This window comes from Humulus lupulus, chromosome 2, assembly GCF_963169125.1.
Source record: "Humulus lupulus chromosome 2, drHumLupu1.1, whole genome shotgun sequence".
NCBI classification, from domain to species: Eukaryota; Viridiplantae; Streptophyta; class Magnoliopsida; order Rosales; family Cannabaceae; genus Humulus; species Humulus lupulus.
Genome location: NC_084794.1, coordinates 288,765,440 through 288,790,163, shown reverse-complemented (window position 1 = coordinate 288,790,163; position 24,724 = coordinate 288,765,440). Strand labels below are relative to the sequence as shown.

The 24,724-nt window shown below is 39.4% G+C and overlaps 2 protein-coding genes and 1 long non-coding RNA gene across 3 annotated transcripts; all 3 read left to right on the top strand.

The window, feature by feature from the left end:
* The first annotated feature begins 11,775 nt into the window (after window positions 1-11,775).
* Window positions 11,776-15,423, top strand: LOC133819704 (aspartate--tRNA ligase 2, cytoplasmic). Its single transcript, XM_062253010.1, has 10 exons — window positions 11,776-12,402; window positions 12,602-12,712; window positions 12,813-12,926; window positions 13,157-13,447; window positions 13,534-13,644; window positions 13,759-13,812; window positions 14,139-14,218; window positions 14,321-14,436; window positions 14,680-14,794; window positions 15,080-15,423. The coding sequence occupies exons 1-10, from the start codon at window positions 11,884-11,886 to the stop codon at window positions 15,204-15,206; spliced, it is 1,638 nt and encodes a 545-aa protein (XP_062108994.1). The 5' UTR covers window positions 11,776-11,883; the 3' UTR covers window positions 15,207-15,423.
* Window positions 15,424-18,886: 3,463 nt separating this feature from the next.
* LOC133815650 (uncharacterized) lies at window positions 18,887-19,630 on the top strand. The gene has a single exon (XM_062248463.1). It carries the CDS (start codon window positions 18,887-18,889, stop codon window positions 19,628-19,630), a length of 744 nt encoding a protein of 247 aa, XP_062104447.1.
* A 2,319-nt stretch (window positions 19,631-21,949) lies between these two features.
* LOC133816774 (uncharacterized) lies at window positions 21,950-24,228 on the top strand. Its single transcript, XR_009885458.1, has 3 exons — window positions 21,950-22,034; window positions 22,519-22,861; window positions 23,999-24,228. It is a non-coding gene; the product is annotated as an uncharacterized LOC133816774 (long non-coding RNA).
* Window positions 24,229-24,724: the final 496 nt, after the last annotated feature.

Below are 24,724 nucleotides of genomic sequence, written 5' to 3'. Positions count from 1 at the left end.
GACCTAAGCAGATTCATCTTGAAATCTATGGACCGTGGTCTACCGTTTTTCAACCTATTGAGGGGAGGCAAGAAATTTGAATGGACGGAGGAGTGCGAGCTGGCCTTTTAGGAGCTCAAAAAGCACCTTGCAGAACCCCCCATCCTGTCAAAACCTGTTACGAGAGAAGTACTGTACCTATACCTTTCCACCACCGAACACGCGATAAGCGCAGTGCTAGTTCGAGAAGAAGATAAGGTACAAAGACCCATTTACTACATCAGTAAAAGATTACTGGGGGCAGAGTCGAGATACCCCCTGATGGAGAAGCTAGTGCTTAGTCTAATTCATTCATCTCGTAAACTCCGCCCCTACTTCCAAGCACATCCCATCCATGTGTTGACTGATCAACCACTTAGGCAAGTCTTGTCTAAACCAGAAGCTTCAGGTCGACTTCTTAAATGGGCGGTTGAGCTCGGACAGTTCGAGATCACCTACCACCCGAGAACGACCATTAAGGCGTAGGCGTTGGTGGACTTTATAGTGGAATGTACTGGTATGACCAACGACGAAGTCATAACCCCGGCCCACGAGCTGTGGAAATTATACGTCGATGGCTCATCCAATGAAATTGGATCGGGGGCAGGAATCATTTTGATTACCCTCGCAGGAAGCAGATTTCATTATGCCTTGAGATTCGACTTCAAAGCGTCGAATAATGAAGCTGAATATGAGGCTTTACTCGCTGGACTTCGTGTAGCAAAAGAGCTCAAAGCAAAAGCTATACATTGCTACAGTGACTCTCAGCTCGTGGTTAATCAGATCTTGGGTGAATACCAGGCTCATGGCACGAGAATGGCAGCTTATTTAGAGAAGGCAAAATCTGCATTAGAGCATTTCGAGTTTTATGCGATCGAACAGGTCCCCCGAGAGCGAAACTCAAATGCAGACGCTTTAGCTCAGCTCGCTACCTCCGCTGAGAATGATGAACTAAACGTTGTTCCCATAGAACACCTCTCGACACCTAGCATTAACGAGACGGAGGAGGAAGACGTATGTATGATTGAATCCGAGCCTACGTGGATGACCCCGATAGTAGAGTATCTCGAGACCAGCGTCCTTCCAAAAGACCGGAACCATGCTCGAAAGTTAATGTATCAGCTTCCCCGATACACCATAATGGACGGAAAGCTATATAGAAGGGGGTATTCCATGCCATTACTACGGTGCGTAACTCCACCCGAAGCCAAGAGGATCATCGAAGAAATTCACGAAGGGTTCTGTGGAGATCATACTGGGGGGCATAGCCTGTCCAAGAAAATCATAGGCCAAGGATATTTTTGGCCCACCATTAATTCAGATTCTTTCGAATATGTAAAGAAATGCGACAAATGCCAGAGATTCGCCACGATTCCTCGAGCTCCACCATCCGAGCTGACCATGTTGACATCCCCATGGCCATTCGCGGTATGGGGAATCGACCTCATTGGCTCTCTCCCAACTGGCAAAGGTGGTGTAAAATATGCTGTGGTCGCGGTGGATTACTTCACAAAGTGGACGGAAGCTGAACCGTTGGCAACAATAACTTCCAAAAAAGTCCTTGACTTCGTGGTAAAGAACATTGTATGCCGATATAGGGTGCCGAGGAAGATTGTGTCTGACAACGGGACCCAGTTCGAAAGCGATTTGTTTATCAACTTTTGTGAAAAGAATGGAATAATAAAGATTTTTTCGTCAGTAGCCCATCCTCAGGCAAATGGCCAGGTCGAGGCTGTAAACAAAACTCTCAAGAGTTCATTAAAGAAAAAGTTGGAGGAAGCAAAGGGACGTTGGCCCGAAGAATTGCCCCAAGTCCTATGGGGTTATAGAACCACGGCTCGAACATCAACGGGGCACACCCCATTCTCTCTAGCATACGGATGTGAGGCTATGTTGCCTATTGAGGTCGAAATTCCAACTGTCTGAATTCAAATTTACGACCAAGACTCAAACCACACTCATCTCGAAGAAACCTTAGACTTGATTGAAGAAAAGAGAAACGAGGCTCAGCTAAGGAACGCTGCCTACCAACAACGAGCTATTAGATATTTCAACAAAAGGGTTCGAGATCGAAAATTCGGTGTGGGAGATCTGGTGTTAAGACGCGTATTTTTGGCAACACGAGATCCAGCAGCTGGTGTGCTCGGACCGAATTGGGAAGGACCATACCAGATAGAGTCATTCATCTGGTCTGGTGTTTACAAGCTGGCGAGATTGGATGGGAGCCTGATACCGCGAGCATGGAATGGCGAACACCTTAGACCTTACTATCAGTAGTATAGGAAGTGTGTTGCTGATAACCATGATTGATTATCTGTACTAATTTGTCTGCTTTTGAATTCCATCAAATAAATATCTATTTCGTTCAATATGTTATCTCTTTTTATTTTTGCAATCTCTCTTAATTTAATAACCTATGGTCACACTCATAGGATATTAAGGGGGCATCATTGGTATATATACCATCTGCTTAAAAAATAAAATAACATACACGAAAAACATAAAAGTATTTGGATGTAACGAGATACGCGAGCTTAAATAGTTTGGACAATCAAATTATCAAAAGAATAACGTTTGGATTTAACCAGATGTGCAAACTTAACAGGTTTGGAGCAAACCAGCCAAAACTAATCGACGATGAGTAGGAACCTAAACCTACTTCGAGGTAAGTCGAGATCGAAGCTGGAATATCTTAAAGGAAAATAGTTTCTTCCCCCTCATTACGTGGCTTCTGGACAGCCAAATCCTGGATCGCCGTAACAAATTCATGAGAAGGTTTTCCTGAAGCTGTGGTAGTGCGGGTTTGGTTGCGCTTTACCACCTTCTGCACCGCTCTGCGAGCAACCTGTGGATCACGTTCCTGAGGGAGTCTGTTGGATTGCTTCACCCTCATCGTCGACTGAGAAGCTTGTCGAAGGAACTGTTCCTCGTGAAGAAGATATAAGGCTGAGCGGGGGAGGATCTGCTTGAAAAGGCGAAGACGGTCTTCTGGAGTGCAACCAGTAGACGAATCTGGTGAGGAATCGCTATTTAAGGGAGTCTCGATTGTTTGCGGGGCGGATGATTCGGAGTCCGTATGATTGTCACCTCCCCTATAGTCAGAGCGATTCATCTACAAAAATGAATAAAAAATGGGGAGGTGAGTAACCATACAGAAAAAATTCATCAAAAATAAGAACTATTTTTATACTTGGAAAATTTTGTCTAAGTTACAAAAATATAACGCATATGGAAAAAATAATTTTAATGCTCAAAAGTGCCTAAAAAGTACTTGGAGTGTTGAACTTATTCAAGTTTATAGAAGGGGGCATTTTTGAAGTTTTCCTATAAGGTTAAGTTCCTTATGCATGTAAGGTAATATAAAGAGGTTGGTTATGCACTTGGAAGGAAAAAAGGCCAAGGCCTAAGGAATTATGTGTGGTCCGATCGGACCACATTTTGGGCTCAAGAGGGAAGTTCTATGCATCCGATCGTACATAGCCTAGCCAAGAGGACATTCGACCCTACCTCCGTGCGAGCCTAACATCAAATCGCCTGTGACACGCCCGATCGGACGAGACATGACCAAAGAGGCGTTCAGAGCTCATGGGTCAAGGAACCATCCATCCACGTGAGCCCAGAGCAAAATAAAATTGGCCTGATAGGACACATTCTAGCCAGGAGACGTCCTGCCTCGCCACCGCGCGAGCCTCACGCGAAGTCCCCAGGACGTCCGATCGGACGTAGCACGCCCGAGGAGAAGATGTTGAGGTCCGATCGGACGTGTGCCTTGTGCCTCCGAAACTCCTAGCCAGCAGCAACACTCTCTGCTCGATCGGGCATGGGTGTCTAAAGGGGTTCAAACTTGGCTGTCAAGGGAGTTGAGCACTTAATTGCAAAGGGAAGAAAGTGTGGTCCGATCGGACCACACATTTGTCTGAAATTTTTTGAATGTCCGATCGGGTATGAAAAGAAAGGCAACCACTTCCAACCTTAGACGAGAGCTCCGATCGGACGTGCGTTCCGATCGGACCTAATGACTTACCCACAACTCAAGAAGGCGTCGTTGGCTAAGGTGCTTTGACGTGAGCTCCGATCGGACCTGATGGATTTTGTACGCCTCAAGAGAAGCACATATGCCCAGAATTTCTGGGCAAAAACCGAGTGAAAAATGGTCCCTAATTGCATGCTTTGCCTACCCCTAAATCCAAATCAAATGGGCAAAGCCCTAAAAATCCCTAGTCTAAACACATTCCATCATTCACACTAACAAAAAACAAGATCAAAGCATAAAAGTGAAAGGTTTTCCTTCATGATCTTAGAAACCCATTACACTATCAAAACCCTCAAAACCCATATTCACATTCATGTCAAAATAGCCAAATTGTCTTGAAATTCCTATGAAATTAGGGGTGAACTCGGGTTACCCATGCCACAAACCTCATCAAAACAACAAGCAAACACATTGTACAAAACATTTTCAAGAACTTCAAGAACATTCAAGGCACACATGCATATTCGGCCATGGCATTTTTTTTTGAGAATTTCTAAAAAAAAAAAAAATATAGCAATCTAAGAGGCATGGAGAAGAAGACTTACCCAAGGTTGGAGAACTTTGGGTTTGCTTAAAGGTTGCTTGAAGATGAAGAGCTCCCCCTTTTGAGCTTGTGAAATCGGCAAGAAGAAGGGTCCTTGGGGATTTCGGCCAAGAGAGAAGATGAAGGGTTCTTTGAGAGTAATTTTTGTATGTGTGAAGAAAAGAGTGTAAAGTGTGGATATTTAAAGGGAAAAAAGTGGGTTTTTTATTTACTTCTGAACCTTTGGTATTCTGGGACTATTTTTCTCTCCACGATCATGGGTGGATTTTTGCAGTGATCGTGGGTCTGCTGCATGAAGATGAACAGTTATTATTTTTTATAATGACGTCAGCTGGAGAAAAAGTTTATTACGTGAATAAATCACATAATAAACTTGGGGGGCAAATGTTATCCCAAAAATTTGGAAAGAATGACGTGGCAGTAAAATTGGCACATGGCATGAGTTAGTGGGGTGATCTGGCTTAGTAATGGCCCAATACATCAGTTAAGGAATTGGACAGATAGTCAAGCCAAATACATCCGACCGAAGAGAATATTTGGTCCAAGGGTTGCTTGGCTGGGACCTTAGTTTAAGGACCCTAATGATTGAGTTGGAGCCAAGTCCAGGAAGTTGAAGGGGAGGTTTGGGTTTTGGTTCAAAGGATAAAAGCAATAGGTCCGATCGGACCTAAGCTTAGGGGACCTCTTGTTAGGTGTGGCTCGAATGAGTTCAAAGAGTGACCAAGGCTCAAGTTTTACTCAAGGGGAAAGCCACATAATGGTCGATCGGGTATGATGTGAAAGAGGTATACTTGGGCTTGAATGAGGTGAGAAGGAGGAAAAGTATACCTCGGACCACCTTGGTCCGAGGAGAAGCTGTTGAAGTCCGATCGAGCTTTGGTTGAAAAGGAGAGGCTCGGACCATTTTTGGTCCGAGGAGAATGGGACTATGTCCGATCGGACATACTCATAAGAGAGGTACCTTGGACCATTTTGGTCCAAGGAGATGATATGTGAAAGGTGGCTCGGACCACCTTGGTCCGAGGAGAAGAGTCCAAGGTCCGATCGGACCTTGGTTGAACAAAGGAGGCTCGGACCATTTTGGTCCGAGGAGAGGAGCATTGTGTCCGATCGGACATGATGCCTATGAGGGGTGCCTTGGACCATCTTGGTTCGAGGAGGTCATGAAGAGATGGCTCGGACCACCTTGGTCCAAGGAGGAGAGTACAAGGTCCGATCGGACCTTGACTGAAGGAGCCAAAGAGGGTGGTTTGAACCACCTTAAGCCAAAGAAGACAACCATTGTGTCTGATCGGACACAATGAAGGGATATACCTCGAATGTGCCCGAAGTAAGAAGCAAAGTAAGTATCCTCGGACCACCTTGGTCCGAGGAGAGCCAAATGCACATACCACCTTTGACCCACGAAAAGCTTGAAGAGTAATCAACATGCGTGAGAGACTACGTCAAACTACCCGAAACTACTTCAGTGAGAATTGGTCAAAGCATCCGGGAATCTCTCACTCTTCACTCGAATTTAGGGATCAGTTGTATTTTAAACATTTATTTTGTAATATAAATATAAGGTAAATAATGAAATATCCCTATCGAAAGGGGATATCAGTTGAGAATCCCAGGTCTATAAATAGAGGGTTGGGAGGATCATAAAGGGACTTTTGGCAAAATCAAGAGTTAACCTGTGTTCTAGAGAGAGAAAGTGTTTTCCCTGAGAGAACCCCTTTTTGTATTCTGGAATATTTTACACTGAAGAAACTCAGTTGACACGGTTCATCTGATCTTGAGTGTGAATACAGTAATAAAATCTCTAAGTGGATTAGGCTATTACCGATCATCGGGGCTGAACCACTATAAAATCTCGTGTTATTTACTTTCATTGATAAAAACTGTCTGTTGTCGTTTATTATTCTCTTGAAGGCTTGTCGTAGTTGACGTTCTTACGTCGTTGGCTAAATTCATAGTCAACACCCGAGATCAGATTCAAGAAGGAGGAGTCTCCTTGGCCTTCTCAGCATCAGCAGCGCCGGACCCCTTAGGACGAATAACATGACTATCCTTCCGGGCTCCCTCGGAGGCGGCCTCCCGAGCAGCCTCTTCCTTCTCAAGCCGAGCATTCCACTTATCAAGAAGCTTCGCCTCGAGAGGGCCTAAGAAGCTGGTATCCAGGTCTTTGTTGTTGGCCCACATTCTGTACATGGCCGAATCAACCGCCTGGTCCTTCTTCTCTTTATACTCAGCAAGGAGACGAGCCTTTTCACCCTCAATAATATCGAAGGTGGCGGCCTTGTCTTCTTCGAGCTTTTTGTTGGCCTCCTGGAGCCGAGCGTTCTCCTTCTCAAGTTCAGCGAGCTTGGAATTCTCCTTCTCAAGCTCCTCGAGCCTAGCTTTCAACTTCCCAAGCTCGGATGCCTAGGCCTCAAGCTCCTTAGCTCCTGCCTCAAACTTTGCATTTGCTGCCTTCAGGTCATCACTTGCTTTGAGGTGGAGATCCTTCGCCTCCTGAGCATAAGACTTGCTCGAATGGATCTCATTGTTCAACTTATAGTTGAGCTGGGCAGTAAAGGCAAGAGACTGACAAAAGAAGAAATCGTCATTAGTGCCAGGTCTGTGTGATTATAACTAAGAAGTAGAAGAAAACTTACCGCGGCAGTGAGCTCGATACTCTTCTCATAGAGGGCAGTGCAGTCTCGGGCATTGTTCAAGTATTGCCACTGAGGAGCTTCGAGACTACTAAAGCTCTGGCCGATTCGGGACATAACATCCGAGCCCAGCGTAGACCCATGGGATCCAGCTGCATTGTCAATAACATACTCCTCCATGTGGGTAGAAACTGACAGCTTCTGAGTTCGAGAAAGCTGAAGGCTTTCTAGGAAGTGGACCGAGTGTCGGCCGAACCACTACAGGAAGTTGGGGCCCGGTCATGATAGAGGCACCGGCCTGCGAATTCGGAGCCACGGTTGAGGCACCAACCTACGAAGACGGCGCCGTGATGGAACTGGTAACAGGCGAAGCTGGGGGAGGAGGTGTCTTCTCGGTCCTCTTGGGGACTTTGGCAGGCCGATCCACCTTTCGCGACCTCACCCTGGGACGCTTGCTCCTTTTGGCGCCACCACTCTTGATGATGTTGTCGAGGTCGGAGTCCATGGCACCTGCACAGTTCCAATCGAAGTCAGACATCATGCTAATAGACTTGAATAGAAAAAAAAAAAAAAGGAAAAAAAAACTAAGTAAAGAAAGACCTAACTGGAACTCTCCCCCGAACTAGAACTCGGGGACCATGAAATTCCCCTATCTTCAGAAGAGGCGGGGGGAGTACCTTCCCTATAGGTGGGCGTCAACCTCGAAAGGTCCCTATAATCATTGGTCCCGTATTGGATGGCTATCCCGTTCCACACCTCGTTTAGACTGTACATGGTGTCATACTTCCCGAGCCAATTATCAAACCTATGAACTCGATCGTCTACCCGAGTCCATATGTAGAAGTGGTATCTATCATACAGACATGAAACTAACCTATCGGGTTTATGCTTTAATAAGGCGGGGGACCACATTCTCGAGGTAAGGATGACTTTACCTTTTTCATCCGACTCTGAGCTCGAGGCTTCATCATTAGCCTCATTCCCCGATGGTGGACTCCTTCGGCGAGCTGGAGGTGGAGGCCTCACCTCTTTCCTCGGGGGAAGGATGCCTGTGGGCAAAGGCACTTGCTCCCAATGATCATACTTCTTATTGGACCAGTCTGAGGTGGACTGGCCATCTCCCAAGAGTCTGCAAGCTCGGAGCTTACTCTCATGTAAGAGGTACGAGAGAGACCTCCGGTCGTAAGGAAGTTGGAGCAGGGTCTCTCTATGCTCCTTCATCGTGACGTCGGGGGAAGGACGTTGAAAATTGGCTGGAAAATAAGACACCTTTTAACTAAGTACAAACCTACAAACCAAAGCCCGAGCACAGAGATAAAGAAAGCTGGAATACTTACGAATCCGCCTGAATGAGTAGCATTGAAACGGGGACAGGCCATTTGTCCAGAAGAAGGCTTTTTTGAAATCAGGTGGATGATTAAGGAGATCTTCAAATACCTTTTTCTCTTTGGGATAGCTCGAAAGGTAGTAAAAACCATCTCCTCCCCGAGCTCGGGAGGGGTTGCTTTTCAGACAAAAGAGATATAAAATCTCCTGTGGTGAAGGTCCTTCCCACTTCAGCTCGTGGTATAACGACCTTAGGGCTGACAGGACCCTGTAAGAATTGGTGTTGAGCTGGAACGGGGCCAACCCAACAAAGTCCGTGAAGTCCTTGAAGAAAGACTTCAAAGGCAGTAGAGCTCCTGCCTTCATGTGTTCCTGGCTCCATGCCGCATACCTCAGCTTAATGTCAGGGTTTCCAGTCCCTGGAGCATGGCAGCTTCGTTCACTAGAGGTTGGAGCTCAACATCTCAAGGAGCTTGACAGCCTAAGGCCATGTAATGCCAAGATGTCAGTTACCTGAATTATTGAGGTGACCGAGCTCCAGTAGTGCTCGGCCTCAAAGAATTCTCTACTCGGCTGCGAGGAAGAAGGCTCCCCCATCAATGAAAATTGGAGTTCTCCTGGACTATACGCGATGGTGACCTTTAATGCGGGGTCGAGGGGGATCGGCCTAGGCCCTGAATTGGACTCTGGATAAAGGGCCTCCCGAAGAGTTCTCCTCTTCTTTTCTATGACCTCGTCAATTTGGCGGCGATAATGGGCTCGGATATCCTCCTGCTCGCGCTCGAGATCGTACTCGCGAATCAGACGTTGATTCCGAGCAAACAGCGACTCTGGGCTCGGGGTTTTTGGCGAGTAAGGGATTGCCAGCAACGACCCCCACCGTCTTTCCAGATTCTATGACATTTAGCGAGAAAGAAAAAATGGTGAGGGCCATGCATGCAAGGGTTCAAGAATTACGAGCTTGACAGGATAAGCTCGGAGAATGCGTAATAATGCAGCGAGCTCGAAACTAAGACTCCGATTGAGTCAGAACGTGTATTCCACGAGAAAAAGGAGGAGAGTGAACAATTTTTTTTTAAATCCCGAAAATCAGGGGAAAAAGAGTGGCGGTTATCCAGAAAAGGTAATCTTGGGTATCGTGCGTTCTTTAAGGCCAAGGTTTTATACCCAATATCTTGGTATACAAGGAATGTCTTTTAAAATTTTAAAACCCAGAAAAAAAAAAAGATCTTGCTCAAACACCAAAACTGGGTATGAACCAGTGATGTAAACCCAGTATGGAGACTTAAAATGTGAAAGCCTATCGGACAAAAATTCCCTAACGTATCGTACTAAGAAAATAGACTAGTACATTCATAGAAATAACAAGAACAATACGAATAGGAACTGGCATAAAGAAAAATAAAAAGACAGTCGGACACTTACACAAGGTTGGCGATTGCAGAGAAATCGTCGATTGAAGGAGAGGCTGTAGGTATGAGCACACGGTCTCAAACAAACTGGTGGTCCTCTGTTTCTTCGGCTGGGAGAACATGCGCAAGCAAGAAGTTTTCTGGGATGGCCTCTAGTTTTGTCCCTTCTCTTTTGCTTCTGATGCGTGTAAAATAAGAGGAAGAAGAGACCTTATATACATAGAGGGAAAAAAGTGATAAAAAGGATTAATCTGAGCCATTGGCCAGAATCCTCATAAGATCCAACAGTCAGGGATTGATGACATGATGGTACCGAAAAGGTGGCAGACGAATGATCATGGACAGATTTCCAAGGTACTCGAGTACGCTGAACAAGCAATACCCGACTGACACGTGTCCATTCTCAAGTATGTGACAATACGGTTCCCGAAGAAGGTAGTTCAAAAGTTTCCTTCTCACAGGATTCGAACAGATACTTTTGAGGGGGCAAGATGTTATACCCAGATTTCGAGCCATGAGGATTGTGACATCGAAAGCTGGATTCATAATGAGTGAACTCGTAAAGTCTGGAATATGTTCGAAATCTAAACAGCGAGCCTACGAAACAGAGACGACTTCGAAGATGGTAGCCTCGAAATCCTCACGAGCTCGAAGGATAGGGCCCGAGGTGCATCTGCTCTCTGGGATGACCTCGGGGTCAGGGCTCCGAGCCTGATGCGCGTACTAGCTCGAAGCCATGTGGCCTCGGGAAATGTCATAGCTCGAAAGTCAGTAAGAAATCTGGGAGAAAATGGCCTTGGTGATATAGGATAATAACTTTGAATATCCTAATGAGTCATCAATGGCAAGACGCAGTCTACATTTATTGCTGAAAATTCCCTACAATCAGGGGATATTATTTGATTAGTTATATGCCCCCTGGTCTTCAGGGGACGTTTCCTTTTACATCGGATTGCAGGTATTTAATGCCATTTAATCTATTTGCAAATATAGAGTAACTACCCGAATTATGTGGGATAGTATTCTGCAATCTTCTCTATAAATAGAGAGGTCATGTACCATTGTAAAGGACCGAATTTTTGTAATCTTGAGGAAAAACTCTGGAGAATTCATCCTTGAAGGATTTTCAGAGATATTCTTAAATCTTAATAAGAAAGACTCGTGGACTAGGCAGATTTAACTGCTGAACCACGTAAAAAATCGTGTGTGTGTTATCATATTTTTATTGGCCATTACTGATTATTGTTTACGTGCTATTCTTTCACTGTTGGCGAAAAACAGCGTCAACAGGATCAACCATGAGTTGGAGGGCTTTAGGAGCGGCGTGTACATACTCAACCCACTCAGCTTCCACGGTCGAGATTTATTTTGAGGGACTTAGGATAAAAGTCTAGCTTTGCCGCTTAGATCGACTATTTTTGTAACTCTTAGTTATAAATTGTATTTTGGTTTAAAACTCTTTGGAACATTAGTACATATTCAAACTTTTTTTGAAAAGTTTACTTCTAACCAAAATTACACATTTATTCTTAATTACACTTTTGAATTCAAATAATTCACTTAACGAATTAAGCACAATTTTAAACACACAGTGTAATTTTTTGCTATTACATCTAACAACAGTGTTACTATATTTAACTTTTTGCTATATTTTCATAAATTAATTTTTTTAAAATCATAAAATATAAAATTTTCTCCATATTATTATCATATAGAAATTTATGGGCCATGGTGGGTTTTAGGCCTTTGGGCCGCTCAAAGCCCATGAAGAAAGTGGACGAATAAAGAGAAAAAACCTCGCCTCCTCAGTTTCCATTACTTCATTCATTTTTGGTCTGTACTCCACTGAGGTCCTCTCCTAATCCCAAAAAGAAAAACTTGTAAATCGCTGACAAAGCTTCGCAATCCGAATCAATGTCAGGCCAAGAACCGCCTCTGCCGTCCCAATCGGAACAATCTCAGGAAGACGATTCCACATCAGTTAGCAAGAAGGCCGCCAAGAAGGAAGCCGCCAAGCTAGAGAAGCTGCGCCGCCGCCAGGAAGCCGCATTGGCCACTGCCGCCGCATCGCTTTCCGTCGAGGAAGACCCGCTTTCGGACAACTACGGCGATGTGCCGCTGGTCGAGCTCCAGTCGAAGACTCCTTCTGACATCAACAGCTGGACCGAGGTTGGCGCGCTTAACGAGGCCCTGAAGGACCAGCATGTGCTTGTACGTGGTCGTGCTCAGACGATCCGATCGGTCAGCAAGAACATGGCCTTCGTTGTCGTCAGAGAGAGGGGTTTCACCGTACAGTGCGTGATTACGGCGATTCCCGACGTCGTTAGCCGCCAGATGGTGAAGTTCGTTTCCGGGTTGAGTCGCGAGTCCATTGTAGATGTGGAAGGAATTGTCTCGGTCCCCAAAGATCCCATCAAGGGAGCCACACAACAGGTTTTTCCATTTTTTTTTTCTTTTAAAGTTTAAACGTATGATAATGATTTTTTTTTTGAAAGAATAATATTTGTAGTATTCGATAAATCTAATCTGGAGAATTAGAAGACCGAGTTTTGAATAAATTAATTGAAGAAAGTGTGTAACTGTGGATACTACGAAACAAATTGATTTTTGAACTGGGTTTTGGTTGTTTCAGGTAGAGGTTCAAGTGAGAAAACTGTACTGTGTGAACAGGGCATTGCCGACCCTACCTATCATCGTTGAAGATGCTGCCCGAAGCGAGATTGAGATTGAAAAAGCTTTGCAGGTAAAGATCGTTTTTATAAATTATATATATATATATATATCCATCTATCTTGAAATCCCTTGTAATTCATATGCTTTTATCTGGAACTGTGTTTCACCAGGCTGGAGAACAACTTGTTCGCGTTAATCAGGATACACGTTTGAATAATAGAGTTATTGACATTCGAACACCTGCTAACCAAGGAATTTTTCGCATTCAGAGTCAAGTTGGAACCGTAAGTTGCTACTTTTTAATATTTATCTTTCTTTATGCTGTTTCTTAATATTATGTACATAGTCAATCTTTAGAATTTGGAATGTCAGGTGAGATTTTTTATTTTCTAAACTAGAATAAGGTTCTGATTCATATCATATGTCAATTGTTTATTAAAAAGTTTAGCTTTTATATGAGCTTTGTGTGACCTGTGTAAAGTGTATGTAATTTTTGTTTCATGTTACCTTGCAGATATTTAGACAGTTCTTGCTTTCTGAAAACTTTTTCGAAATCCATACTCCAAAGTTAATAGCTGGCTCCAGTGAGGGTGGTGCTTCTGTATTTAGACTGGACTACAAAGGGCAACCTGCTTGCCTAGCTCAGTCGCCTCAGCTTCACAAGCAAATGGCGATCTGCGGTGATTTTGGGCGTGTTTTTGAGATTGGTCCTGTATTTAGAGCAGAGGACTCTTTCACTCACAGACATTTGTGTGAATTCACTGGTCTTGATGTTGAAATGGAGATCAAGAATCACTACTTTGAGGTAGCGTTGAATATTTGAGGATTGTTGATGTGTTGCTCCTAAAATTTGCTATGGCATGATTTCGAGTATGTTATATGTTTGCTCAGGTAATGGATGTTGTAGACCGGTTATTTGTTGCAATGTTCGATGGCTTGAACAAGAATTGTGAGAAAGAGCTTGAAGCTGTTGGGAAGCAATATCCATTTGAACCTCTAAAGGTTGTGATCCATATTTATAAATGCTTATTAATTGTGTAATTGACAGTTTATAAATATTTCTTTTCAAGTCCCTATTGATGTCTGAATCTGATTATTCTGTGTTGAAAATTGCAGTACTTGAGGAAGACTCTTCGGCTTACATTTGAAGAGGGTGTTCAAATGCTCAAAGTATGTTGTTTTTTGTTTTATTGCACTACAGATTTTAATATTTAATTATGTGTATTGCTGTGAGAGAAAGATAAATACTATCCATACCAAGGAACAAAAATTGTTAAATTGCTTGTTGTTATTGGCAATAGATTGGTTTGATGGGACTGCTTATTATGGCTTTTATTAGGAGTCTTATGTGTTATAGATAAAACGGTGCCTTTGGATTTCTAATATAATTATAATTGCGAGAATTTTTCTTCCAATTTTTGAAATTATATACATACATATATTTATAAATAGATTTGTCTGTTAGTTTTAATGTTGAGTTTGACTTGCTTATATAGGATGCTGGTGTTGAAGTTGATCCTCTAGGGGACTTGAACACCGAGACAGAGAGGAAGTTGGGGAAGCTAGTTTTAGAAAAGTAAATTTCTCCTTGCGCTTCCTTGTGTTCTATTTTGCATTTTTAAATTATGTTTTCATTTGTCTAATGTAAATCCACGAACTGCTTTCTACTGGGTTGTAGGTACGGTACTGAGTTCTACATACTTCACCGATACCCTTTGGCTGTTCGACCATTCTATACAATGCCTTGCTATGATAACCCAGCCTACAGCAATTCATTTGATGTCTTCATTAGAGGTAATGAATATCAATCAACTTGTTAACGAAAGAATTTGTTAGCTTTTAATAAAGCTATAGTTTTCTCTCTCATATGTATGTATTATTTGCAAACACTCTTCATTCATCAATTATCTTGTGCATTTATGTAACTGTTTCTATTCTCTCAAGTATATGTTGAATAGGAAATGTGCCTAGCAAGTAAAAGATATGTGATCTTCAGGTGAGTCAAAGTAACTGATTTTGGATTTTTCTTCCCTTTAGGCGAGGAGATCATTTCAGGGGCACAGCGTGTCCACGTACCAGAGTTATTGGTAGAACGTGCAGAGGCGTGTGGAATTGATGTAAAGACGGTATCAACATATATCGACTCTTTCAGGTATTTTTCTTTCCAGTACCATCTCATAACTTGTTAAATGCTCTTTTGGCAGCTAATTACAACCACTTCCCCCCTATGCATTTTTACTAAGCTCTACCATTGCCTTCTGGGTTTTATCAAAATGTTATGATATAAATGATTCTAGATTTTTAAGAATGTTCCATCTTGGTCCAAAATAATTTTGATAACCTATAAACATCTCTTTCGGTAACTTTTTAGTTTTAGTGTAAGCTTGCGGACCATTTTGCTTGAACTTTTAATGAGCTCGCCGTTCTTAAACAACAGATATGGCGCGCCACCACACGGCGGGTTTGGAGTAGGGCTGGAGCGTGTGGTGATGCTGTTCTGCGGTTTGAATAACATCCGGAAAACTTCATTGTTCCCTCGCGACCCACTCAGGATTGCTCCCTGATAGGGCTGACACTGAAAATTTCTGACGCAGATCACAACTTGTTTTGCCGAGACTTTAAGGGGTTTTTTTTCTTGTTTTGCTGATGTGAAAATTAAAATTAAGCATTATCTTTTGGACGAGATGTAGCTTCTTGTTTGGCCTCTCATGGTATGTATTAAAAGCTCAACATAAAGCGATGGTGGTGAACATGAATGAACATCATTCAAATTTACTAGAAGTGCACTCTCTCCCCTCTCTCCTTCTCAATTGCTTAACATATTTTACAACAATTTATTTATTTAATTTTTGTTCTAACTAATAATTAAAAGCCTCTACGGGATTAGATGATTTAATTACCCAAACGATAAAATCTCCAACAATGTTATGTGGTATGTGTACACACATTTTCTTATATAAAAAGAAGGATATCTTCGACTTTTTTCTAATCTCATTCTCTTAATGACAACTAGGTTATGATTTTATTTAATGCTAGTTGGTTTCACGTGGTTCGCTCATCATACTGAATTTCACTTGTTTGTTTGTGATTTTTTCCTTGGGAATTTTCACATAATTCGGTGTGTTCTTTATTTTTGTATTCATTGTCTATTAGATTTTATACAAGAGCATGTGAGAGATGATGAGACAGAAACTATGGCGGCTCTGGTCTGGTCTCGTCTGGTGGCTCTTCTTTGACTGCCAATTACAGAGAATATTGATAAAAAATCCTAATACCACATAATATATTGTTATTTTGTGTAATTTATCATCAAATGTCACCATTTTAATTAAATTATCCTAATAGGAAGAGGTGTTGGTGTTAGTTATAATCGAACGAGCAAAGCAGTAACGATGAAATAATTTATTCTACTCGATATCTACTAACCAATATCACATTCTATTAAGTACATTAATTAAATTATATTTTTTTGGACTCTGTATTTTTTTTATTACCTGTTTAGACCATGTGTTTTGACAAATTATTTTTTGGATCCTATGTTTTATAAAATAGTTAAAATAGAACCCTAAACCTACTTTGGTCAATATTTTTTTTAACTAAAATGACAAATAATTTACCAAACTAATAATTCAGAACAAAAATAAAATCATTCCGCTTAAAAACAGTGTTGTTATATTTAATTTTTTCTTCATCAAAATTGAGTTTATGATTCTATTTTAACTATTTTACAAAACATAAGGTCCAAAAAATAATTTGTCAGAACATAATGTCCAAATAGGTAATGGGAAAAAACACAGAGTTCAAAATAGTATAAACCCTTAATTAAACAATAATAAACATACCTCCTAAATTTGACATTGAATCTCCAATAGTCATCTTTGAGCACTATAAATATGTCAAAAACAACAACAATACCAAGATCAAATGCAAAGATGCAAGAGAGAGGTTACGAGAACAAACCCTTACCAAAACCAACTTACATACACCATATGTGTATCATGCATTTCTAAGGATATTTTGGGCCTATTGGACTCGATGGTGAGCTATGGTATATATAGTTATTTGGGTGCTATTATGTATCAATTTATACTTATTAACTATGTTATTAACAATTAATAGTCACTATAATTAATTGTAATTATAAAATGAGGAATTATGTTTATGATTATATTAGTCTATATAATAATTCTAACCGTTGACATATTTTAATTTGAAACCGATATTAAATTATACTAATAATTGTATGTGGTGTTGGGTATGCTTAGTTATGCTTGTGAAAATTTGCATATCTGTGTAGTGAAATCAATCAAACTAGAACTAGAGGAGAGAGAGTTAAGCCAATTAAGAATGACTGCTACTAAGAGCAAGTCCAAATGCATGTGGTTAAAGCAGTGACTTAATGACATGGACTGACACGCTATGGATATGGAAGATTGCTTAGTATTGGAGAGAGAGATTGCTTTTCAAATTTGAAGCAGTCGTTGCCTGACAGAGGCAACGACTGCTATTTTTTTTTTTTTAAAATTACGCATATATATATTATATGTATGTAAAATACAACTAACACACTATTATTATTACCGTTGATGTAAAAATGGTCTAAATTATTACTGTTAGCATACAATTTATTAAATTTTTTTCTTCTACAAATACTCATGTATTTCATTCAATTTTCACACCATTTCATACATTCTTCTTCCAAATTATCAATATCACAAAAAAAAAAAAAATTCTTACCAATGAATTCCTAAAATTCTTCAAATACCAACACTTAAAATCTAATTTTTCAATATTTTCAAATTTTTCAAAATTCATCATATTCTCCACATACCAACCCCCAAAATCCAAATTTTCAATATACTCATTTCAATCAAAATTTTTAAAATACTCCCTCTACTAATCCCCAAAATCCAAAGTTTCAATATTCTCAATTTAACCAAAGTTTTCCAAATTCTCAAAATTATCCCATATCCTCCTACCCTTTCCAAAATTTTGGCACTTTTGAGACGCCCCAACAAGCTTCATTCTTCACACCAACAAATTCACTACCATATGCATTTCATATGCCTTCCCTACACCAACCCGAAATGGTTTCAAGAAATTACAGGCCAAATATGGAAAATTCTAGTATTGATTTGAATCGTGAAACATCATCGACATTTGTCTTTGAAACCCAACCTGAATATGGTGTTGAAGGGTTGGAAAATGTAGTTCTACACAATGAAGATGAATCAAGGCATAAATGTAAAGTCAAATGGAGCAAGGAAGCCACTATACTTATGATAAGTGGATGGCTTAATACATCTAAGGGTGTCATTCTGGGGAATGACTAAACTTCTACACATTTCTGTGCTCGGATCGCAAAATACTACAACACCAACCAAAAAGGCGAACAAGCAAGAACTGGAAGGCAATGCAAAGATCATTGGAACAAGATGAATCAAAAGGTGGTGCGTTTCAGTGAGTGTTATAAACAAGTACAACATGCACATCACAGTGGTTGGTCTGATGAGCAAAATCTTGAGAATGCATATCAATTGTACAAATCTAAAAATAGCCACTCAAATTTTCTTCTTGTGGACTGTTGGAGATTGCTAAAGGATGAGCCGAAATAGAATACAATGTACCAACCAAAAGGTGGTAAGAGAACAAATGTGTCAGAATTAGGGGCATTTACTTATTCTTCCAATGCAGACATCAGTGATGATGAAGTACGTGAAGTGTGCCCTCTTGGCCAAAAGGTAGCAAAGAGAAAAGGGAAGGAAAAAAAAAGACACACATACTAGATTTATAGAGATTAGTGAACGGAAAGCATCTGCATTGGAGAAATTAGTGGCGATAAAGGAGAAAGAGGCAGAAGATAATAAGATGACAAAATACATTGATTATCTCATCATGGACTCATCGCATATGACTCCTGAACAAAAGAAAGATCATGAAAACTTGTGTAATTATATTAAGAATAATATCCTGCAGTTGTAACTGTTATGTATTTTTATCAACCACATTATTATGTATTTTATTTTATTTAAATAAATTATCGTTTATTTTAACAGCTATATTTTAATGGCTACATTTTAACGGCTATATTTTAACGACTACATTTTAACGGCTACATATATATGTCACCATGTCTATAAATACCAAATTTCAATCTTCCTTTTACTCAAATCTCCATTCAATCCTTCATTTTACTCTCTCATTCATCTTTCATTCCCAAACATCATATACTCTAAGTTCGACAATGGATTCACCAAATTCTCCGAATCCATACGACAATATGAGTCTAAAGGATATCATAATTGCAGAGTGTACTGACGATCATGATGATCAATATTTCAAAGCGCTCATAGAAGGGGGTAGCTCAACAAGACAAGGAAGAAAGAGAGCCTACATTGATAGAGGTAATATAGAAAGACACCAACGTTTGTTCGATGACTACTTTTCTGATGAACCGGTGTATACAGAATATCAATTTCGAAGAAGATTTAGAATGTGTAGACACATATTCCTACACATAGTGCAAGCTCTAGAAAATCATTCGAAGTATTTCCATATGGGGTTCGATGCAGTCGGTAGAAGGGGCTTTTGCCATTACGTTGCTATGCAAATGTTGGCATATGGAGCGCCTACCGATTATGTTGATGAGTATGTTCGAATTGGTGAAACCACCGCTATTGAATGTCTAGTCAATTTCGTTCGGGGAGTGAATTATATTTTTGGGACCGAATATTTAAGACGGCCCAATGCTGGGGACATTCGTCGCTTACTTCAAATGGGAGAGGTGCGTAGTTTTCCAAGCATGTTGGGAAGCATTGATTGTATGCATTGGGAATTGAAAATTTTCCCAGTTGCAGGGAAGGCCAATTCACGCGAGGTGATCACGGCAGACCAACAATCATGCTCGAAGCAGTTGCGTGACAAAATCTTTGGATATGACATGCATTTTTTGGTGTTCCAGGATCCAATAATGATCTCAACGTGTTAAATCAATCCCCATTATTCACTGATATCTTACAAGGGCAAGCTCTGAGAGTTGAATTTACGATAAAAGGCACACAATACAACAAGGGGTACTATCCAGAGTGGGGTACATTTGTTAAAACTATCCCACTGCCTCAAGGAGAGAAAAGAAAATTATTTGCCCGATGCCAAGAAGTGGTACGCAAAGATGTTGAGCGAGCATTAAGGGTACTTCAATCTCATTTTGCTATTGTACGAGGACCAATACGTTTTTGGCAAAGAGATGTAAGATATTATGTATGTATGCATCATATTGCACAACATTATTGTCGAGGATGAAATAAATGCATATGAGAGTTTGTTTGATTTTAATTATGATGACGACCCCGCCGACACCCCAATGGTTGAAGTATTGCATGGACCTATTTCTGACTTCCCGAAAATGCTTCAAAGAAATGCTGATATTTGTGATAGAAACATGCATCGCAATCTTCAAGCGTACTTGGTAGATCACATATAGTCAAAATTTGGAAATCATTTTAATTAGTATTTTTTTTAATTATGTTAGATTGATTAATTATGATTATGTCATTTTATAAGCTCCTTTAAATTTCGTCTAATTTAAATTTCATGTAATATTTATTTATATTAATATATGGATTTAAAAAATTTAGTTTGACAATATTTATAATTATAAAATAATATATTAAATAATAATGTGTAGGATCATAGTTGACAATTTTTGGGGTAGCTTAGCATTAGAGTATTTTTATAGAAAAAGTTACTAAAAGTGATGTGGATGAGAGAGAAAATAAAAAATTATATTATAGGATGATTTAGATATATTATGCAACTAATGATGTAGTTACTATTGAAGTTGTTCTAAGGATTCTGAGAAGTTGGTTGTGTTTTTCTACTAAAAATAATAGTTGCAACATAATAATAATAATAATAATAATAATAATAATAATAATATATAGTATAATATTTTTGTTTTCTTCCTTTTGGAGCAAGCTAGAGTTTGAATCTAAGTTGTTCCACTAAAAATAATCCCACTCTTAATTTAAAAAGTATAAAGAAAATATATATTATATATTTATATACATATTAGTTTACAGTTGTTGTTTATCTGTTCTGTTTTGGGGTAACTACTACAAAATACCCTTTACGGGACATCTTTTTAGGACTCGCACATAAATGCAAGTCCTTAAAAATATTTATGGAATTTTTAGGACACTCATTGAGAGTCCTGAAAAAACACAATTTAGGACTCGCAATGGGTATCCTAAAAAAATATGCGAGTCCTCAAAAAATCTGGGCTAAAAAATGAGTGTTTTACTTAACAATTTTAAGGACTTGCTTTGGGAGTCCTTAATACTCTTTAAGAACTCACTTTGCAAGTCTTAAAAACAACTGGGCTGAAAGTAATAGTTGTTAGTTTTTAAATATACTTAAAAAATAAAAACTAATATTATTTTTTCTTAATATCATTATACTTTGTATTTATATATTTTTATAATAATAACTATATATATTTTTAACAAATAATAATAATAATAACTAAACCCTATCCCTCAACCTCAATCTCACACTCTCTCACTTGTTATTTTCCTCAACTCAAAAACCAACCCTCAGCCCTCCTCTTTGACGGCATGCATGGGTCACGGCAGGTGGGTGGCTAGTGGTCGGATCACGGCGGCGGGCTCGATGCAGGGGCAGGGGACTCGGCTCTCTCACTCCTTCGTCCTCCCATCTCTCACTCTGCCTGGGCTCGATGTCGCCTAGGGGTTCAAGGGCTCGACAGCGGCTGGGGATTCAAGGGCTCGACGCGCGAGTGGGGTTCTCCGGGCTGGCTGGTCTCGACGGCGCGGGGGTCTCAGGGGTGGGATTGATCGTGCAAGGACGGCGCAGGGAGGGGTTCGGGTTGGGCTTGGTCTGGGTCTGGGTCTGGGTCGACTGTGCAGGGAGGGTGGCTGGGCTCGAGCTGGGACGGTGACTGGGCTCGGCAGGGACGGTAGCTGTGCAGGGAGGGGCTCAGGCTAGGACGGTGGCTGGGCTTGGCAGGGACGGTGGCTGGGCTCAGGCAGGGACGGTGGCTGGGCTCGGCAGGGATGGTGGCTGGGCTTGGTGTTACTGTTACCGCACCAATTATTCCTGAAAACATGGTAGGAGGAAGCTCTCACTTGTTTATTTATCAAACCTTTTTTTATGATATCAGATGTTAGAGCTAGAGGTTTATCAATTCTTGGTTTAGTTGGCTGCAACTTCATTATGAGTTTCTCTTTATTTAAACTACTAGAGACTCACATTTAAATAAATGGCTTTCAACTAATATTCAGGGAATTTTTCCACACCTCAAGTCGATGACTTGGACCATGGAAAATTGCAGCTCGGACCTAACAAAGAGAACGGCGGTCATCACACTAAAGGTTTGCAGAACTAGGAAGATAACTTACATGTTCTGACCTTTTTGTATTCTTTGAAATAGTATGCATATTTTTTATAGTAGAATCAATCTCATGTTTGATGTCTTAATCTAATTTTAAAATATGAAAGGGAAATGAACCATATAATGTGAAATAGGGTATCTATGTGTAGCTGTGTGTAATTACACATATTTGAATATTTGATTTCATATTCAAGATCATTGACAAACTAAAGAATGGAAACCACTCCAGTATGTGTACCATATAATGTGAAATAGGGTATCTATGTGTAGCTGTGTGTAATTACTTATTTTTTTTTATGCTTCTTTAATGGCTACTACTTGTATTTTGCTACTAGCTTTTGGTATATTTCTTGACTGGATTTTGGTGCATTTTGCAACCAGTTTGAATGGATTAATATGATTAATTTGGTCAATTCTGAATTGATTGATATTTTTGGGCTTAAAATTGAGTTTTGCTTTTGTAGGTTTTTGAAATATGGGAACTAGCAAAACGGAAGTAAATTTAAGAAGATTACTTGCTGCTGCACCAGAACCAAGGAAAGCTTGTTCATGTATTCTTTTTCAACTCTCAACTTCTGTAGTTTTTGTTTTTGGTAATGGGTGTGTGATTAAATGGGTTTAAGTTTGGAATTAGCATCATTTTTTGTCCCTTTTTTCTATCGTTGGCCAATCTTTTTGCGGTTTTTGTAACTCAACTAAGTTACATTTTATTTATTGTATTTCTAGATAGGCTTTTGGGCCATAGCAATATCTAATAGAGCAAAAATGTGTGTCTGTATAAAGGAAGTTGAAGAGCTATGGAAGCAGGTATGAGTATAACTTAGTAATCTTTTCATGTTAACCTTTTCATCTCTTTTTTTTTTTTTTATCTTTAAGAAGTTGTTCAGGGAAATGTTTTTCAAATAAATGAGTTTGTCTCTTAACAATAGAATTAGTAATTGATTTGGTAATTATGTTTCCCTTTGATCAAATGAAGGAATGTGTATGTGTTTATTCTCTAATTATTTTAGTATTGCACTTTAGTGGAGTTTGAATATCTTAAATATTCATCCGTAGTGAAGTAGGTTCTGGGAATTCTGTGTGCTGCGGTGATAATGGAAGATTGAGAACTTGCATGTCTTAGTGAAGTAGGTTCTGAGAATTTTGTGTGCTGCGGTGATATATGGATGAAAACCTGTGTGTTGTTTGATTTGTTTGACATGTTGGTGTTGATTGTGACAGATGACTAGGCTAGTAAATTAGGGGATATGCTGTCCGATTTTCTATAGATTTTTTTGTACTTAGTTTTGTGTGGAAATATGAAAAGATGACTGCCATAATGATAAATTTGTGATCCGGATATTTAACATTTGACGGTCTAATTAATAATTAAGTTGATTATAGAATTTTAAATACATACTAAGATCTGAGATAAATTTTTAATTACTAGAATAGGCTAAAAAAATTATGTTTAGTTGAAACTCACTATACATCCAAGATAGGATTCAAATTAGTGATGTTTCTTTCTTAATTAATCAAGTAACTAAGTAGTACTAATGTCTTATCACTTAAGCTCCTTCCCACTTGAATCATAACATCATAATAAATAATAAGCCGGCATTAAAGTTTTAACGAAATTAGAGATTAAGAGGTGGATTATTATTAAAAAGGTCTCTTAAAAGATGCTTAATTAGATGCTTAATTTAGTCAAAACTATTTGGTTTGAATGTAATTTGCGTAGCTTAATTATGCATTTTCACTTTGATTTGATTGTTAAAAACCAAATGATGATGATGATGTGTGCATTGTTTTTTTGTTTGTTTAGTTATTATTTTATTTTATTTTTATTGTCGGCTAGGTGTATTATTGACATCCATAAAGTTGGATCAATAGAAAGTAAAAATTGTATTTATAAGTTTGAATTATAATATATTTATAATTAAATAATTTTTTTATAATGTGCAGGTCTATATTGAGATGCATTTCTTTGGCGCAATACTAGACAACATTGACAGTTGAAGTTTTAAGAATAAAAAATATATTTCACTAACATTGGATACATTTCTTGTTTATTATTTGGTGATGATAAAATTTGATTGTAGTATAAACTATCATGTAATATGATTTTATAAGCCGAGTAGACTAAATACTGAAATTATATTTTTGAGTAATTAATAAAAAATTATTTTGTTGTATTTTCTTTAGAAATTTTAGAAATCTAACATATATAATACATTTTGGACACTCAAAGGGATATATTTTTTCTAAATAAAAATAAAAATTGTAGCTGCATTTTTAAAAAAAAAAAATTACTTTTAAGGACATGCAAAGCGAGTCCTAAAAAATTAGTTAAAGGCACTCAACCAGATTTTGCGAGTCCTAAAAACATTATTTTAGAACTCGCTTAATTAAAGGCACTCAACCAGATTTTTTAGAACTCGCATTACGAGTCCTAAAAACATTCTTTTAGGACTCGCTTATTAGAGCATCTCCAATGCAAACTACCCCAACCATTGCCTAAAATGTCTAAATCAACTAAAAATATAATTTTTTATTTTCTCTCTCATCCACATCACTTTTGGCAACTTATTTCTTAAAAATACTCCAATGCAAGCTACCCTAAAAATTGCAACTATGGTCCCCACATATTATTATTTAATATATCATTTTATAATTATAAATATTATCATA